This window comes from Dromaius novaehollandiae, chromosome 3, assembly GCF_036370855.1.
Source record: "Dromaius novaehollandiae isolate bDroNov1 chromosome 3, bDroNov1.hap1, whole genome shotgun sequence".
NCBI lineage: Eukaryota > Metazoa > Chordata > Aves > Casuariiformes > Dromaiidae > Dromaius > Dromaius novaehollandiae.
Genome location: NC_088100.1, coordinates 82,939,172 through 82,958,213, shown reverse-complemented (window position 1 = coordinate 82,958,213; position 19,042 = coordinate 82,939,172). Strand labels below are relative to the sequence as shown.

Here is a 19,042-nt window from a genome sequence, read left to right as displayed (position 1 = left end):
TTATAAATGTGTGCCTCATTTCAGAGCTTTATTTTTATATCCATGACAAGGTGTTCTTTCACTACAGACTTATAATAAACTTTTTTTGTCTTTTTCATGGGTGCTATCACACTGCCTTTCTCTGTGCAAAACAAATGCATATGCTTCACCATTATACAGCTATCACACATTATTATTACACATGCTAGGTCCTGGGACAAATTTGAAAGAGTGACATCTCTGGCCAGCACCTGTGGTACACTCTTTTTCCTGGCCAGTGAAATCACAGATACTGTCTTAATTTGATCAATTGAATCTACCTGCAGAAATCTCTAAATTGTTATATCATGGTGTTCCTTTTTAGAGTCTCATGTATCTTTAAGAGTGTCAAGTTGTTATCATTCAGCCAGGTGAAAGAGGCACACTTTCTGATGGAATAGATCCAGGTGAAAGAGGCACACTTTCTGATGGAATAGATCCAATGGCTATCATTTAGTAAAGCATCAAAAAGAAACTTGTGAATGCATGAAAATACATCATTTTACAGAGCCCAGCTTTGAACTTCCTCAGAGAGTATATATTTGGCTAAAACTCTGCATATCGAAACTACTGATTTCAATGGACATTTAGAGTACACAGCAATACAAGATCAGACCCTTCATCTCAGGGTAGTTCTGTGATTCATCAAGAGAAGTAACTTATAATCACAGTAATTGACAGGCTTTAAGATGTAAAAACATTCTTCCACTTGGCACACAGTTTTTGTACTAATGGAGAGACTTTCAATTACCAACAGCTATATTCTGTCCATTGAATAACCTGCCTCTATTCAAACTTCATACTCTCTCAAAAAGAGAATAAGTACCTCAGTTTCCTCTCAAATGCAGCATTCCACCATGTGTGGCACTTTCAAAGTACTTCATGTACCAGAAAGTAAATAACTTAAAAGAGAACATAAAGGGTAGTACATGCTTCCTGTACTTTAGTTTTGCTCCACAGCTTCCCCATTCAAGAAGTTTTCTGTCATTTTTTGATATATATTTACATTGTATACATTGTTCTTAACATTTACATCTGACTCTAGATAGAAGCCCTGTCTCTGAACATGACAAAACAAGAATCCTTTATGCTCACAATTTTAAAATCACTGTTCCAGCATGTGGACGTTTCATGCAAGCCACTTCCTGAAAGCAAAGGTGAGATCTTCGAACTCCCACTGGCTTTTCAACAAAAGGAGAAACCCTTTCCATGTGAATTTTATATATCTTTTAGACATTGTCTTATTGATGTCTTACATCAGAAGACATATACAGATACAGGATCCCCTTCCTTGGAAGGGGATGTTTGGGGTAAGTAAATGAGTGGAAGTTATTAGAAGTTTTACTACTCATTTAAGCAGCAAAGGCATTCTTGTAACTTTGGGCAAGTCTTTCCCTCAAATAGCTTAGCCAGCCGGACATAGAGAAATAAAAATGAAGTGCAGACGTGTAAGTAAGTGTCATCTGTCTAGTAGTCCCTTCATGGGTAGGTATGGCCTTGCCTTCATCTGCCAATTGATTTTGCACTCATGTGGTATCTCCTTCCAAGCATTATTCATTGCTGTGTAGTAACAGGTCTCTCCCAAAGCTCAGCCCCCAGTCACATCTTTTCTTGTCCCTTCCAGTATCCCAGCTGCATTAGGGAATTTTGGAGTCCCCCAAAAGCAATACAGCCCTGATCAGTGCCCTTTGTCATTGTCGCATATGAATACCTCTTCAGTTCCTTTTTCTTATCATCATAAAACACAATGGCATCCAAAGAAAGAAATTTCTTCGTGACAAAAACAAACAAAATTCATATATCCTCTGTCCCTCCTGAATATGCTTTCAGAATCATCCTTCTTCTTCAGGTAGGCCACTGACCATCAGGACTAGTTCCCAGTGCTTAAGTTCTCTTCCTCAGGCCCTATAAAAGCTAACTTCCCCAATGAGGTTTCTTCTCCACAGAGGAGTCTCCTGATAGACCACTTCCAACAACTTCTTTTCAAGAGAACTTAACTCCTCTGCAGCTATGCCTGATAACTCAAATTACCCCACCTATTTCCACGTGGATGCATAAGAGCTAACAGAACTCCCAAGCTTCCATTGGTCTTTTCTCTGCTACACCACAGCCATGCAAAGCAAAGTCTGAGTCATCAGACATGCTATTTTTCCTCTGTGCTAGTGTGTTCAAAGTAATAACTAACATGCTGGATTCTATTTCCTTAGCTGTTTTCCTATTCAACTTCTCCACCATAATCAGAGCATACATTCTGGAACAAATATAATTACCCCCACCATAAAAAATCCTGCCCTAAGAAGACATTTCAAAACATTGAGTCCAAATTAACTTTCCACAGGATCTAGTAGAAACTTTTTTATGCAATTTATTAACACCAGATATCTTCAGATACTACAGTGATGGAAAGAAGTGGAAAAATCTTACAGTAAACAGATATATACTACGGGCATAATCTTAGCTTATTCTAGGAGTTCTCTTACTTCAGCCATTTTTGAAGGTTTTCTTTTTTCTTTTCCTGTGGCTTTTTAAGTAACAACAGGTGGCGATCAAACTTATTTTGGATACTGCAAGCTTCGCGTAGCCAGCTGGCGTGCTGTCCAGCCTCCTAAGAATGCTTCTCTGGTCAGAGGTTTTCAGAGGTTACCATGACAAACATCTGGTAATTGTATAGGAGAGCAAACAGCCAAATTTTCCCTATGTTCTCCATCGTACAGCTTCTAGTGTACATTCCAAAATATGTATCTTTTTATGTCACAAACAAATTGTAGATCCATGTTACATTTTTTTCTAATATTCTCTTTTTGTAAGAGAAAGATATGAAAATGGTGCATATCTGCATATATCAGGGAATATTCTAACAAGTTTATTTCATTCTAGTTGCTGCATTAAGAATTAACTTTGCTGCAAGGCAGAGAGATCTTTTTTTAATCACTTTGCCTTATATTCTATTGCCGTGTCCCAGTGCAGTAGTATTAGTTCACAAACCCTTCCATATCAGCAGGTTACTGTGGTGCTATGAAATTCTGAGTATAACTTGACAGTAGCAGTAGCTACCTCAGATATTCTGTACATGTGGATCTCATTTAAAACACACACTGCACCCTTCAGGGAGCTCAGCATGTTTTCACCAGCAGTATCCAGCAGCGACCACAGGTTCCCCATCCTGTATGCTTTCATGTATCCCTAGTCTCAAAGTTGGAGGAACTCCAACCACTGCTTCTCTCTTTCTCCCTCAGGATCCAGATAATGAGAATCAAAGCTCTGGGAAAAAAAGATAGCAAGTCACGGTATCCTCACATTCAGAACAGACTGAGAAGTAATCAAACTCTGAGCATGTGTATATGTGTACCTTGCTCATGATATGTCAAGCGGTCTGTTCACAGTGGAGATGGAAACAGAAAAATGTCTGGAAATTTTAGGGCCACTCATTCAAACTGCATGTCTGACCCTAAGGATCTCACTGAAATGTAATGGTTAGAAAATGTATCAGATAAGTTCCATGTGGCTGCAGGAATTCTATTAAAATATGTTGCCAAGGGAGCTTATGATCTAGTTGCATAGGATCATAATACTAGTTGGAAATATTATCTGAAAGTCAGAAGCTGTCTTTATACAACTGGCAAATCTTTTCAGCATGTGAAAGAGGCCAAAATTGATTTTACCTAGGATCTTCCATTAAAGCATTACCACAAATCAGAGTGGTCTGCAGAAGAAATTCAGTATGTCCAAGTAGTATTACAATATTCTTCAGCATCTTCACTGAGGTCCAACAAGCACCCACTGCCTTTTCCCAAAAAGAGATGAAGAATGTCTCTTTTAGCAGCAAGCACTCAGAGCAGCTGAACTACTCAACTGTTCAGAGTATGAGTCAGGGACAGGCTGCTGTGCCACCAAAGGTGTTAGGTGCGGTGGCTGAGAGCTCCTCCCAAAATCTTGTCCCTGACACTCTCAACAGCTGCAACAATAATCTACAACTGTCACATCTGCCTCCTCACCCTAACTGTAGTAGCAGCTTAGCCCTCTAAATTGGGCTTTTCACTGTTCGTCCCACCTCTGGGGAGATAATGAGCACATCTGACAGCACAGCACAACTGTCCCATTCCTTCCTCCCGAAACAATTCCCAGTTTCAGCTATCCTGTTCCATCTTGCTCTTTGCCTCCTCATAGCAGCAATTGTCCCAGCAATATCACCATCTCTAGGTTTCTGTGCAACTGTCAGGGCAATTATGGCCTAATGGTGCACTCAGAGCCCTGACAGTGCAGTAGGTAGATTGACTTCAGCTACATCTGAAAATCTGAGACAAAGCCAGGCCATGCAGTTAGTGTTATAAAGAAGGATGAAGCCAGATGACACCATGACTTTAGCCACATTTTACTGAGGAGCAGGGAAAGGTCCACTGCAGTGACACCAAATGGCAGAAGGGCTGAAATCTATCTTGGAGAAGAAAGGCTTTCATTACTTCATGTTCTAGAATACTAGAATATCTCCTGTGAATGTGACTGCTTGGAATAAAACATGAAAGGAAAACGGTAAACTGCTGCAGAAATCTGAACAACTGATTTTTCTCAGTATCAGCCAACCATGAAGATGAAGATATTCATGTAACTTTGATAGTGAATGTGAGGTGATTCTACAACTAAGTACCTGATCAATACTCTAACTCCATTCGACAAAGTGCAGAGTGCAATACTTTGAATTGATAGTTACTTCCTAAAATCATGAATGGAAGAAACTTCCTATGTTCTGGATGTTATAACACATGGAATTATCTAACCTGCAAATGGGAGGAATGAAACAATTGAAGGGATCCAGACTAGTAAGACAGAAGTAAAGAAAGACTGTCATGTGAAATTTGACATGACATAAGCACATACTGAAGCACCTGGTTGTAAGAGTATGTGGAATACGAAATCTTCTGCTTCATTTGAGGCATCAGATCAAGTACCTTTTCAGTTCAAGGGGAGTCATAAGTAACAGGGAAAGCAATAAACAAACCACACAGAGACACAAACCTGACAGACAAGGGATAACAGAGACAATGACAAAGAGCAGATTCCAGTCACTAATTTATGGGCCATTGGGAAATTAAGGCATAGTTTTGAAGAGGGTCAACCTGGACTTTATAATTGATAAGAAGGGGGAACAAGATGAACTTGAGGATTTAGGATATTCGAGGGGTGCCTGTGGGACTTTGCAAAACTTACTAAGGAATGTTTTGGGGTAAGGGGATTGGGGAAGAATAAAGAGAGGAACAGAGAAGAGGGGTATAAAAGGGCCAGTCACGTGCAAGCAGCAGCTGCTCAGCATGCTTGTCTGACTAAGCCCTGTCCTTGATCAGCACAGTTTATCCTACCTTCTTATTAAATCCTTTCTTAACTATCTTTCTAATTTCACCCTCCATCCTGTGTGTAAATGCTGTGCGTACTAGATGCCAGCAACTAGAGAGACTAGAATGAGTGAATTCAGGTCAGAAACTGGAGTCAGACCTCAGGTGTAGTGGCCTTTGTGTCTGTGGTGCCAGCAACTGAGGTGGATAAGGGTCTAGCATCAGTAATTAGAGGGGTCATGGATCAAGGGGTGTGTCAGGAGTGCCAACAACTGGGAGGACTGGGGTGAGTGAATTCAGTCCAACAACTGGAGACAGGTCTCAGGTGAAAAGGCCCTTGTGTCTGTGGTGCCAGCAATTGTAGCAAGGGAAAGTCCCATACCAACAGCTGCAGGGGGAGAGGGTCTCAGCATCAGCAGCCGGAGTTGGTCCATGGGTCATAGGGCCCATATACCTGGGGGACAGCTAGTGGGGGGGGAAGGGGGAGGGCAGAGCATTTACGTTTTTGCCCTAGTCTGTGGTGTGCTAAAGGGTGTAATTCTCTAGCAAACTTCAAGCTGGACTAGCTGGCAAGCAGGAGGCCCAGAATGCAGGCAGGGATATTAGATAGGCAGCAGGTCCATCATGACATTCAAGAGATCCATGAATGTATGTGAGCTTGTGAATACAGAGAGTGAGAGTAGGCTTTCACTAGTGAACTTCAGTTGCGACTAGCTGGAGAGGAGGAAAGGGATTTGACTATGTTCATGTTTTATGTGAGTTCTGGCAGTGTTCTGGCAGGACTTCATATGTGGCAGTCTGTGGAGCTGGCCATGTTAGTGTCTTCTGTGTCTGCATATGCATGTGTGTATGCGTGTGTGTGCACGTGTGTGCGTGTGTGTGTGTGTGTAATACACACTCAGTCCCACTACTGGTTGAACCTGTGAACGCGAAAGTGGCAACCACATCAATAGCCCTTGGATGGAGAGATCCCTGGGTCCAGGAGCCTGCCAGAGGCAGCAGCTCTTTTAATATCCCTTAACACTGGTATTTACTCTAGGCTGCCATTTGGGGTTGTTTTGTTTTTACTTTGTAAGAAAAGGGAATGGAGCACTAGACTCTTGACTTCAGAAGGAATTGTGATGTCTCCAAAATGCATTCAGTGGAGAGAAGGCAGAAGGAGACAAAATATAGCTTCTTGTGTATTATGGGCAATTAGAGTCTACAGCGTGTAGAGTCTACAAAAAATCTTAAAGAATACTCAGATTCTTTCAAAAAAGCCTCTGTGCATCAGCCTTTTGTACCAATCATCTCCTGATAATTACGTTTGTCTGATTCTTTCTTAGTGATTCTTGTTTCTTCTTATTTTTGATTTCTTCAGATTCCCATTGTACTTCACCGTCTAACTCCCATCTTCACTGCTTCCAACTTCGGCTGTAAATAAATATTTTTGTTTGTTCTCCAAATAGTTGTTCTTTTAGACAAGATAGACTTAAATTGCTCTTCAAAATATCTTGAAGGCAATCAAAAGCCATTGTCTTATCCCAACGCATGTATTCACAAAGCCTGATAGTTCATTATCCTAAACTGGAAGAATAGTAGCCAGAGCGGGTTCTTCTTCCACATAGATCTATCCTCCTTGGCTCTTTATTCATTAGTCTACTTTGTAGACAGTCTGGAGCTTTTCTTAGCTACAGTTGTAAAGCAAGAGAAGAATGCAGGAGAAATATAAAAATATTCAAAATCTTTAGATGGAACTTTACAAATCCATACATTTCACAGTAAATGAAGCAGAAGTCTGAGTAGTCCAAAAGTCACTAGTAGTGTCCAAGATTCTCTCACTTATTGGCAAGATGGCCTGGCTATGTGAGGCTGGCTGACAACATCAGAAATTTAAAATGCCTTTTCTTGTACCACCTTCAGAGGAACCCATAAGACTTTCTGGCACTCTCCGAAGCAACCTTGAAATGTCTCCAGATCATCAATGGTCAAAAAGACAGATGGATTCACAGCTTTATCCAGTAAAGGTGATGAAAATGTACATAATAGTCTTACCAACTTCAAAAAAAAATTAAGATAAATGAATTTTCACTGGAAAAAATTTTAGTTTGACAACACAGACAAAATGGAAACATTCTTTTGGAACTCAAAGCAAAAAAATCAAATAAAGCTGCAGGCCAGAATAAAACATCTGAAGCTATATTCTAAGTAAGGATCAAAAAAGAACCTGAGCATTCTGCTCTGATTCCTCAGTCAGTTACAATATAAGGAATGCATGTCAGAAGAATGAAAAAAGGAACCTTCATCAAAGAAAATGAGAAAAAGAAACAACTAAGATTCCCAGGGAAATTGTGCAGTTACTCTGAAAAACTTCCCATGCTTTCAACTGCAGCTTTCAAGAACACCATACTGGACTTTTTTTTTCTTTCCATTTAATTAAAGTTTTGTATTTGGCAATATTGTTAAATTAAGTAACAATGGATAGAATTCACTGAAGTGTAACTAAGAGATTAAACAAAAGTAAAACAGCTTCCACTGTGGATGTCTGAAGCAAATATTCAGAACAAAATCAACAGACAATAATGTTGAAATCTTGGAGCTACTGTTATTACCCACAACACTGCAAACAGAACAAATCAGAAGGTGGGCTTACCTTGACTATATTTCAAGAACACTGGACAAAGGTTTCTCTAAACAATCCCTATTCGGACAAACCCAAAGCAGAAAAAAGAGAGGTCATTCCACAGGGACCATTCCAAACACAGTAATGGCTGATGCAACTTTACAAATCAGCAGCTTTAAGAGATTAAAGGAACTGGCCCACATTAAGATTGTTTAGGAACTAATCTCTCCTGTAAGCACCCAACAGTGCAAGAAATGTTATGGATTTCACTGGACAGGATCTATGAACGAAAAAAGCAAAAATTTTCAAACCATGTAACTGTACAGTAGATCTAACACTTCAGTGGAGCCTTGTTCCAGGTTAAGATAGAGCTTTCCAAACTCAGCCATTTTAAAATTATGTATGTGAAAAACACCTGGTGAACACATTAGGAAAAACTGAACAGCTTTCTTCCCTATGAGTACTCCAGAATAGATTTTAAAATACAGACGATTCAACCTTTAGTCAGAGCAATGAGAGAAAATTTCATTTTCAAAAAGTATTTTTTTCTGAAAGTTACAAGCAAGTGAAAAACAGTGATTTCTTTTCTATATTTCTTCTCTACATCAGTTAATATCAATGATTACTGTGTAATGTACAAACACACATATACACAACATCTAATGCTCACACTGTAAATATGGGTCATTAAGGACGTGAAATAATTTTTTAAGTTTGGCTAACTGAAGTCAGTGGACACTAGAATACACTGACTGCCAAACTAAATATGGAGCAAGAACATAAATAAATCATTCCCCTCTTCCCAGGCTATATTCATTTAATTGATTACCCAGATTTTACACTTCTAACTATTTTAGCATTCACCTGCTCTACTTATATTCGTATTTAAAGAGGAAGAGACAGATAAGGGATCTGTGAAAAGCTCTCTACTTTTTCATTACTCTTCTACAATCACAGTTTGAACAACTTTTTAGGAAAACATAAGAATGCAACAGATTCCAGACTCAGTAGTCTCCAGTTTCATTACTTTCTAACATTCAGTGCAGGTAATACAGCAATGTTTTCGGCAAGAACATATATGCCCCCTATAGGCTTAACATATTCTTTCCACAGAAATGTGGAAGTAATCGAAACAGTCATTTAAGCATTTCCTAAAGAGAAAACTTAGTACTAGAAAAAAAAATTACATCTTTCAATAAATATATGTTTATAGATACACAAAGAAAACATGAAAATATTATTTAAAGCATAAATATTATTTAAAGCATAAGCATCTTCCCCATCCAACCCCTTTTTCTTTTAAACATAATTCTTTCTGCCTACACAACAGAGGTTACTGCAAGTATTTCCCTTGCTAAGAAATTTTCCCTCCCCACCACTTCTCCCCCTCATCCCACAGCTTTCCCAAGTTCAACACTGGAAGATTTTTGGAAAAAGAGCAATATCTTATTCTGAGGTTATGATAAAGTATTATGTATATTTATAGCACTATATACATGATTTATAATAATGTTGTTACAATTACATTTGTATTTTAAAGGCTGGATGATTAATTTTACCTCTTTTAGCAAGAATGACATTCTGTTTTGGAAATACCATTAGTATCCATTTCAATATACTATTTTATAAATAAAATTAATTCTGCATATACAGTAGGTAAGACATGGATGACAAATCTTGACTGTTTAATAGTTTCCACATAAGTAGCTATAACTGGGAACCAAAAGTAAAGATCTACCCAATGTTATGTTTGGTCTGTTAAAATTAGTAAATTCAAATTAGCATTTAATTTTCTTTTCTAAAAGCCTAATTATAGGTCTGATTCCACATCCAAATTCCTGCTGATATATCACAGCAAGTATGATAATTCCAAATAAAGATAAAGCCGGTCTTTTTATCCTAAGGCGGCCTATTTTATTCTATACCTAACTTGGCCTTACCTCAGTGTTCTTAAATCCCACAGTTTGATGCCATCACCTACGGCTGTGGTCATGAAAAGATTGTAAGCTTCGGATTGCTGAGCGCTGAATGCTGACCCCTGTGATATTAGAAATTAGTTTCAGATCACTGTTTTTCTGGTGCTAAAGATTTACTCCATTCGGGAATAAACAATAAATATATTTGTGAGGGCATGTGATAAAAAGCCCATCTCCACACACACAAAGGAATGCAGAGGAACAACGCCTTGGGGAGGAACCCAGATCATACCCAGCCCCGGCTGCTCCCACGGGCGAGCACTCAGCCCAGAAGAGGCTCATCTCTGTACACCCGACGGTGCACGAGGTATGACGGCAGGCAGGGGAAACCCAACAACCCAGTCAGAAAAATGGGGCCCTTGCCCTGGCCCCTGCTGAGGTTGTGACAGGGGAGCCAACAGTCCTGCAGGTCAAGGGGACACCCATCACCAGTAGTCAGGCAGAGGGGCTCCTCAGAGAATTTACAGCCTGGGGGGTTACTGCCTCGGGGTATGGGACGCATTATGGGAGGTAGGGGAAGAGCATTGGGGGGTTCCCCAAGACTTATTCTGGGATGTTTAGGAGAAGAACTAAAAGTACAAAAAGGGGAGGATCGAGGTGGTTTGGGGAAGAACAAGTATGACAAAAGTGATAAAAGGAAAATGATAAAATGGCCGGTCACATGTAAATAGGCTGCTGTCAGTACATTTGTTTGGCCATGCCCAAACTTCTAGTTTAACATTATTTTTTTTGTTTAAGATTGCAAATACAATTTTCATCTACATGAGAAAGAAGAAAAGTAAAAACATAAAACACATCAAGGAATTAACTCTCTTGACAAAGTCAAATCACATAACACAGACAACTAGAGTAGTCCAGGATTTAACTACAGGCCGTTTTCGGCCCTTGCATAAGTGGGCATACTTTCCATTGACTCCAATAGCAACTGCACTTATTCATGCCAAGACTGATTTTGGCTTCATACCTTTCAATAATTAAATCCAGTCTATCTTTAAACCTCTGATTTTTTTAACAACTACACTGGCAAACTGTGGCCTTTTTGCTGGCTACAAAACTTCTTTCTCCAGGGAACTGAATATAAACAGTTGAAACTCCTTCTTTCCTTTCCCCACCATTCACATTCTTGATTTGGCTGGACACATCAGAGAAACCTCAAGGTTGTTTCCTGCAATTAGTGCTTGATTTCCAGGAATCTTCTATTTCTTACAAAAACTGGTGTATAACTGGAAAATGCTCTAGTATTTAGTCAGCTGAATTCCCCAAATGGCAAGACAAAGTGGGTCACTCAGCATTAAAAAGACAATAGGAGCTTTCGCTTCCTTTGCTTTAAGCAGGTTTGCTTCCTAGGCAAAGAACTACCAAAGCCTGCACTAACAGATGAACTAAAAGGCACCGTGCCACTGGTTTCCCAACAAAGCCAAGAGTTTCTGCTTGAATTTTGCAAAACAGTTTGCTGTTATATCATATTTCCCCAGCACTACATCCAAAATTTCATTTGTTTCTTACCTCACGCACGATAAAAAGAAAATACAGTCTATTCACCCTCCTTCCTAACAAGCCAGCTGGCCAAAATCTTCATTAACTCCCCATTCTTTGCACGATCCCTTACAAAATCTCCTAGCTTTCAAGGCTCTTTTCACCTTTTTTTTGTCTTCTTGTCCTCTGTGTTAACTTTCCCTCTTCTCTAAATTGTTCAACAAATTCTTCAGATGCAAATAATTTTATTTCTTTTTCCTCTTTCTCAATGCGAGCAACTGACTTCCAGTTTAGTCCTTCCTCCATGACAGTAAACAGACAAACAAGACCTGTTGTGTCTACTGCCTCCAACTGTTCAAGACATCTGGGACTGATTTACACAGTCACTGTGTAATAAGTGTCATACGTGCGCTATGAAGTAATTTTCAAAATGGTGAAATACTTGCTAGGTATTTGCATCTTAATTTAACACTTCGTCTCATCTTTTTGTCTCTTATGGATTCTCAGCCTTTTAAATTTTTTCCTGAATCTTTCGTTATCTCAAATCTTTCTTAGAAACTCCAGCTGTTTGTTTAGATGGTCTGTCCTAAGTATTCATGTTATTATACTTGAATAAATCCTGAACTGTACATACGACTAATATCAAATTATTATCCTGTGTGACATATTTTCTACAGAAATATAATTTGTATAAAATCACCTTTTTAAAAGCTAAATCCAGGTGGTTTCTGTGTTATCCACTCTATTTACCAGAGGCTGGTACTCTCTCTACGTGATTAAACTACTTCAGTGAATAATAGATGTACAGAAAAGAGTAATTAAGTTCAAGAATGAAAAATTGAGGGAAATTTATCAAAAGAGTCTTAAATTATTAAAGTCAAAGTTTAAAATGTAATTAAAATGTTGTATCCCTTTTTCACCTTTGTTTAATAAAAATCTTTTCTTCCTTGTTTTATACATACAACAAAATAATTTTTAATGTGCTTGTTTATTTGCTATACAAAAAATAAACATTACACCTTCTCAGTGAAAATGTCTGACAAGGATAAGAAAATTCACTGAACCATAATTCATCTCATGCACATAATGTTGGTATTTTAGAATAATGTGATCTCTAGTTGAGACATGAATAATCTGTCTGTAGTGGTTTCTGCTCTTAAAAGAGATAAAAAATGACAGATTTTCACACTTTTTGGAAAAATGACATTTGGACTGCACTCAAGGATTTTCACATATGCTCTACTCAGAATACAACTGGTGATATGTATGTCTCCACAGAGGTAACTGCCAATTTCCAGGACCACAAATCAACAAATATCTTTGAAAAACATATAAATTTAAATATATAAATATTCCCACTGACTTCAAAAAGACAATTCACATGCTTAAGAGTACACATTTTTTTTAGTGAATAGAGATCTAAAGACTGGATACTGTATAACATAAAATGAAATACTGCACATATAGGAACAAGATAAATTTGACGAGGGAACACAAGAACATCATTCCATGTTACTATGATCTCTATTATGTAGATATACAGTTAGTCCCACCAACTGCAAGGGGATGGGTGGTGTTTCATTAGTGGTATGCTAGGAGTTATATTCCAAATTCAAGTCCAATTTTCTTATGCAATAAACAGTTTTTAAATCCTATGCTCATAGAAGTAAAGGCTTGAGATCCTATCTTGGTACAGAGTACTAAAGCAAAGTCCTGATTCAATACCTGTTATTCTTTTTTACAGAACTAATTATACAGAACTAATGTGAAAATGTGTAGACTTCCCATGCTGCATGAAACCTTGCAAAATCAATACTTTGCCAGTATTCCAGATGGGAAGAAAATGCAGAGATGTTAATGCCTGATTATTAAAATTTTGATATTCAATCAATTCATTTTACTACATTCCTTAAAAGTTAGTACAGAAAAAAAAGCATGTGAGAGCCTAATGGAACCATCAAATTCAAGTAATTCTTTGGTAATCATCAGTAATCAATTTTCTTTAGGTGATCTTACATATCAAAATAAAATTGTCAAGTTGGAAATCACTGTTTGAAAAAAACAACTTACTTGCCCTGTTTATCAGAGTGAGGAGAAGTTACTACAGCCAAAACAGCAACATTGCCTCAGGAGGAGTTTAGGGGCAGCACTAGGGTCTAGTAACACCCTGCACTGAAATGTCACAAGCAGTTTTGAGAGCAGGGTCTGGAAACCAGAACTCTCCTCTCCTGGGTGAGTGTCATTTTCACTATGCTACACCGTTACACTTTTTCCTCACTCTCTGGAGCCTGCCCTGCATACTGTGGCACAGGTTAATGAAAAAGACTGGAGGCTCCTTCAACACAAGCGTATTACCTAGTGCCTATTACTGAAAAGTGGAAGATGTCTGCTTCCAATGAAATTCCAATGAATTTTCTCAGGCTGAGGAGGACAATGAACCTCAATTTCCCAGTTCCTGATCAAATGTGCTGAAAACTAAGCCACCGTATATAAACCTGCAGGAACACCACTACAACATCTCTGTAGGACCATGTATTCAAAAGCCCAGTTTCATAATGAAATTATGTTTATGCAACTGTACTGTCTGTTGATTCCTATCCCGAAATTTTTTAACCTGCTCCATTTAAATCCAATCCAATAGGAAGAGAAGGGTCTCATAATAATTACAGGATACATGTTAATGAGTAATTAGGCAGAAAATCTAATCAGCACACCCATTAACAAAAGTGATTTTTTTTGGAAAGCCATTAATTGGCCAAAACAAGGGTAGTTCAGAACAAGCATGCAATATGGCATGACTCTCAGTCAAGTAGTGATAAAGGCATGACAAGGAGATAAAGTTACTATAGAGGAAGAGGGTTTGCAGAACGTAAGGAAAAGAACAGATGTCTGTGGTGGGGAAGTAAAGGTTATAAAGAACATGATAGGCAAATTGGAGTTATTGTGGTGGATTAGGAAGGTGATATTTAAGGATTCAGGACTAAAAACCTTTAAAAAGGAAGCTTAATCCATTTCATTGCTGCTGGAAGAACCTGCATACAAAAACAGATGTGCTTTATATTGTCATCCTTTGGTGTGACCTGAGCCCCTTATGGGAATTTGGGATCAAGATGCATAGTTAAGGAAACAAAAATAGGCTTGGAATACCAACCATTAATATGCCCAATTAGATCAAGATAATAGAGCTTCTAAGCAAGTTCTAAGCAAGCAGTAAGAAGTCTAAAGTTCTGCAAGTAATTTCATTTGGTAAACTTTAATCACAGCTTGGTAAACTTTAATCATAACCATCTTGAAGCTCATAATGGAGCTTCAAGAGCTAGGCATGTCTTCTGTGTTTTCCACTCCTGAACGTCAGTACCTAAATTGTACTAAGTGCTATTCTGGATTCAGGCCTAGGGGTTCTGTATACAATCAAATCCTAAATAACTCCACTAATCTCAACTAGATGACAACTAGGAAGTAATCTACTACAAGTAATACAAAATATAAACAAAAACCTAGTCATGAGCACAGCACTGAAAACTTCTTCCCCTGGTGAGTTTTAGTCTGTTGTGATTTTGCTCAGCGGTGCTCTGCTGGTCTTCTACAGCTAATACTTTAATTTTGGCAGAACCCCATAATTATAACTCTAAAAAGGCCTTTCTATAAGTTTCAGAATCTGTCTTCCATCTGAGAGATGTTTGCCACATTCTTGCCCTGATTTCCCTTCCCTGATGTTGACAAAATCACACAAGTTCACCACACAAAATACTGTTGTGTAGAATATAAGGAAAGACCTGAAGAAAATACAATCAAGCCAATGAAATACTATATGTGTATAGTGTATCTATATAAATATATAAATATATAAATATATGCCACTTTCAAACTGCAATTGCAAGTTGCAATTTAAGGTTTTCAAATTAAATTGGCAGTATTAAGACATTTACCTATTCCTACAGCTAACAAAGATAAAGAAGGGAAGATTAAATACAGCAGTATACATCTTCCGTCATGATGCCATGCTAATGTGCAGATATATTTTCACTGTATTCATTATTCCTCATCTCATTATAAACATGTAGCAACGTAAGGCAGCTTCTTATCTTGTGGAAATACGGAAATAAAACTTCTGTCTGTAAATATTTATTAGCCAAGATTTCTTTCTTATACCTCTGTCTGCTCTGAGTTAGGATAATCACTGTTAGTACCTCAATATCCATGTATTTTTGATAACTTTCCTTCAGCATCATACTAGTCAATTTTTCATTTCTGAAGTAATCCTCTATGTTAAAAGCTATGTTTAAAACGGCAAGTCTTCCTAGCTGTGCTAATGCATTTAATTTAAAGATGTTTAGAATTATTCTTCATACCAAAGCAAAAGTTACCCATCTTCTAGAAGTGAGCCTTTCTGAAGCTGCTCTCTTTTTCTTGCTTCCTCTTCCTCCCTCTGTTCATAACCATTATCTCCTCAAACCCAGCCTCTTCTAGACCCTGCAGCTGTCTCCTCTGAACCCTTGCAAGACACTGAGATTCAAGGAGGTGAGGGGGGAGGACATAATCGTGGCAGAAGAAGGAACAGTCATCCACATCGCTGTGGATGGCTGGAAAAGTGCGGAGAAAAAAACAAGGAGAATGATACTGGATTGAGGGAATTAAATACATGAGAGGGGGGAGAAAGAAAAGAGGTTGTAGGAGCTGGAGATGAGAAGCTGCACAGTCAGAGCACTGTCAGAGCACCTGGAGCTATATATAGTTACAGTCTACCTTTACTTGATGAAATGAGTTTGGAGATGTAAATTGCCCAAGAGACATGGGATCACAGGAGCAGACTTCAGTCATGAGTTACTCCTGAGCTGTGGCAAACTGGCAGGAAGCTCAAGGCAGCACAGCCATCTGTTCTTCAGAGTTTCATGAGTTCTTCAGTGAGGCAGGGAGAAGAGTGATAAGACAGAAGACAAGTTCAATGCCCCATCTAGTTGCTACCACCACTTTCTTCTCCAAGGAAGGAGAAGAAAAACCAGGAGGAATGGAGAGACTCACCAACACTAAGGAGACTCATGCCTCACCTGAAAAACAGCTTACCAATTACGAGCCATTGCAGCAATTTGCTAGCCTGCAATATCAAATACTTCACATATTTATTCCATGTACATATACTGTATGTGTATGTACTCTATGTTCATCTGCAATATTTCACAAATAAACTGTTAACAAGAGTAGAGATTACTTTGCATAATTCAAATTTCAAGTAAAGGACAAGATTCCATCAAGAGTACTTACACAGGCGGCAAGATTTAATATCTCAGTCAATGATACAGTGCAATTTTATTACCTAATTACAGTCAGGAAGATTCAATGGATTCCTGTTAAAGAAAGATATGCTGTAGCAAGTAATAACTCAGTAGGATGGTTAATCATCTTCAGCATATCATTACTGAATCAATGCCTCATCACAGCAGTAAGTGCCACTAACACAGTGTGTGCTATACTTTAGTAAACCTAAAATGGTGTTTCTAACCACCTAATGGTCATTAAAGAATACAGGATTTTGTGTGTGTGTGTGACCTTAATGGTTTTAGCTGGTGCATTCTGGCCAGATTTCAAGAAGAGTAACTGTAATGAATTACACTCTGGCTTCATTGGAATTAGTGCAGATTTTGATAAGCAAAGCAATAAAGATGAGGATTCCTCGATTCTTGAGGGACAGAAAACTTTTCTATTAACTTTATTTAGCAGGTCCCAGAGGGAGATTTTCAAAATTGGAAAAGAGAGTTAGGCAACCAACTCTTAGAATCAGCTGAAGTCTGACACTTAAATATTTGACCATTCCTTTTAACATTTCCCTAAAGTTTATTCTAAATATCTGTAGTGCCATACACATAATCTGTGAGAATCTTTACAGAAACATCAATTTTGAAGTAGGTTATATGCATGTACAAGTGAAAAAACAAGTTCATCTAACTTCTGCTTCCAATCTATCCCTCTGGATGAGTCAGTTATTTAGACATAGCAATACTTAATATTTTCTAAATATATTTTCATTTTTAGAACACTAAAATTCTAGAAGGAGCCAAAATTCACAAACATCCATTAAAAATGGGCTCCACCAAGTAGTAACTAGCACCCCTTGATCTTCTAAGAAATACACCTTCTAACAGCCAGTACAGGCAAATCTTAAAAACAAGTCTCACAACATTTCCTGCTAAACTGTTCTGGAGAAAGATTCAGAATACTGTTCTACTATGCATCAGGCAACATCTGCTGTAAAAAGGGCATATTCCAAATGATAAAACACTCTTAATTAAGTTCTGTGCTGGCTGAGATAAACCTCATGCATTGCCAATTCTTGCAAATGATCTCCAAAAGGCCCTAAAAGAACATTTTAAAGTCAAAGTTATTATATTGCAAGTTGTACATACTGGCTTACAGCTACTGCTGTCCAAAACCAGCAATAACTGAAAGTTATGCTGTTACTTTATGATTGTAGAATATCCTATATATGTAATAGTTAATTTGTTAAAAGGTTTCTCCCACACTTAATTGTACCTTATCTTCATTAGTGTTTTTTTACAAAGACCTTCTAAATAAGTTTTTTTTTTTTTACTTAACAAATCTCCTGATCATCCCCACATACTACTGTTCAGTTTGCATCACTAAGCAGTCTCGGAACATGGGAACTGGTTTACTTTAGCATGAAACTAAACCAGAGGAGTATACCTAATGCACTGCAATCACTAACAAGCATTTAGTCCACAAGATCAAGCTAAGGGTAGTCCAAACCAAAGTCTCCATAAATTTTATTGTGTGGGCAGGGGGTCCTCAGCATCAGCTATTTCACTCCACAAATCTGCTTCTATTGAACTACCCCACTAGTTAAGGTAGTGACAACCTTACACTCCAATGTGTTTTACACGCTAAGCAGGACATAATTTACATGTAGCATTCTGAATATTTTGACAAGTATATAAAATATTTTAGCATATTATCTTAATGCATTGATTTACATTTACTGTAACAGTTTGAAGCTATACAATCATAACAAAATAATTGATTAGTATAATCTTCCTTTGGATTTATTTAAAAGTAAGGTATTTTATATAACTGAAAAAATAATTGAGAACCTTGATCTACAAGTCTCCTTAAAAATGCTCAGTTTTCTTTGCCACATGCCTCTAGGTTTTCCCCCAAGTGAATACTTGTCCACAGCTTTAAAGTTTTTCTTGCTTAAATAATCCAAAGCCACTCAGCTGACTGAGCAAAAAGAAAAGCCAGAACTCCAAGCCTATATGTGTTACAAATAGTACTTAAATGGCTAGCACAATTTTAAGTGTTTTACCAGATCACATCTCTCAGGAAAACCCACAAAGAATCATACAAATGTAGCATGAAGGAATAGTTTTAAACCCACAGAAGCAAGGACTTTTCAAAAGCGAATTAGGAGCCATACTCGACCAAATCTAACTCAATAGACATCCCAGCAAGTATTTTATCATAAGACCACCAAACATTCAAATCAATGTTCAAGTAACAGAAAAGACCAATAATGAACATTTTTTAAGTCATCTATTTCTGCTGCAAAAAGGCCTACACTACTAAGCAAACAGATTTTGGTTCTGAAGTTTCAGAATAAGTCAGATTATTTCAGACTCAGCTTTAGAGAA

General features: G+C 37.9%; 1 protein-coding gene across 4 annotated transcripts in view; it reads right to left on the bottom strand.

The window, feature by feature from the left end:
- The window catches only part of WDR27 (WD repeat domain 27), a 140,896-nt gene that overhangs the window by 80,614 nt on the left and 41,240 nt on the right, over positions 1-19,042 (bottom strand). For all 4 annotated transcript variants that reach the window (XR_010388472.1, XM_064509299.1, XM_026117313.2 and 1 more), the window contains exon 21: positions 9,888-9,985. Coding sequence is in view for 3 of the 4 variants with exons in the window: in XM_064509299.1 (XP_064365369.1) it covers positions 9,888-9,985 (98 nt within the window). In the remaining variant the exon portion in view is untranslated. The remainder of the gene's footprint in view (positions 1-9,887; positions 9,986-19,042) is intronic.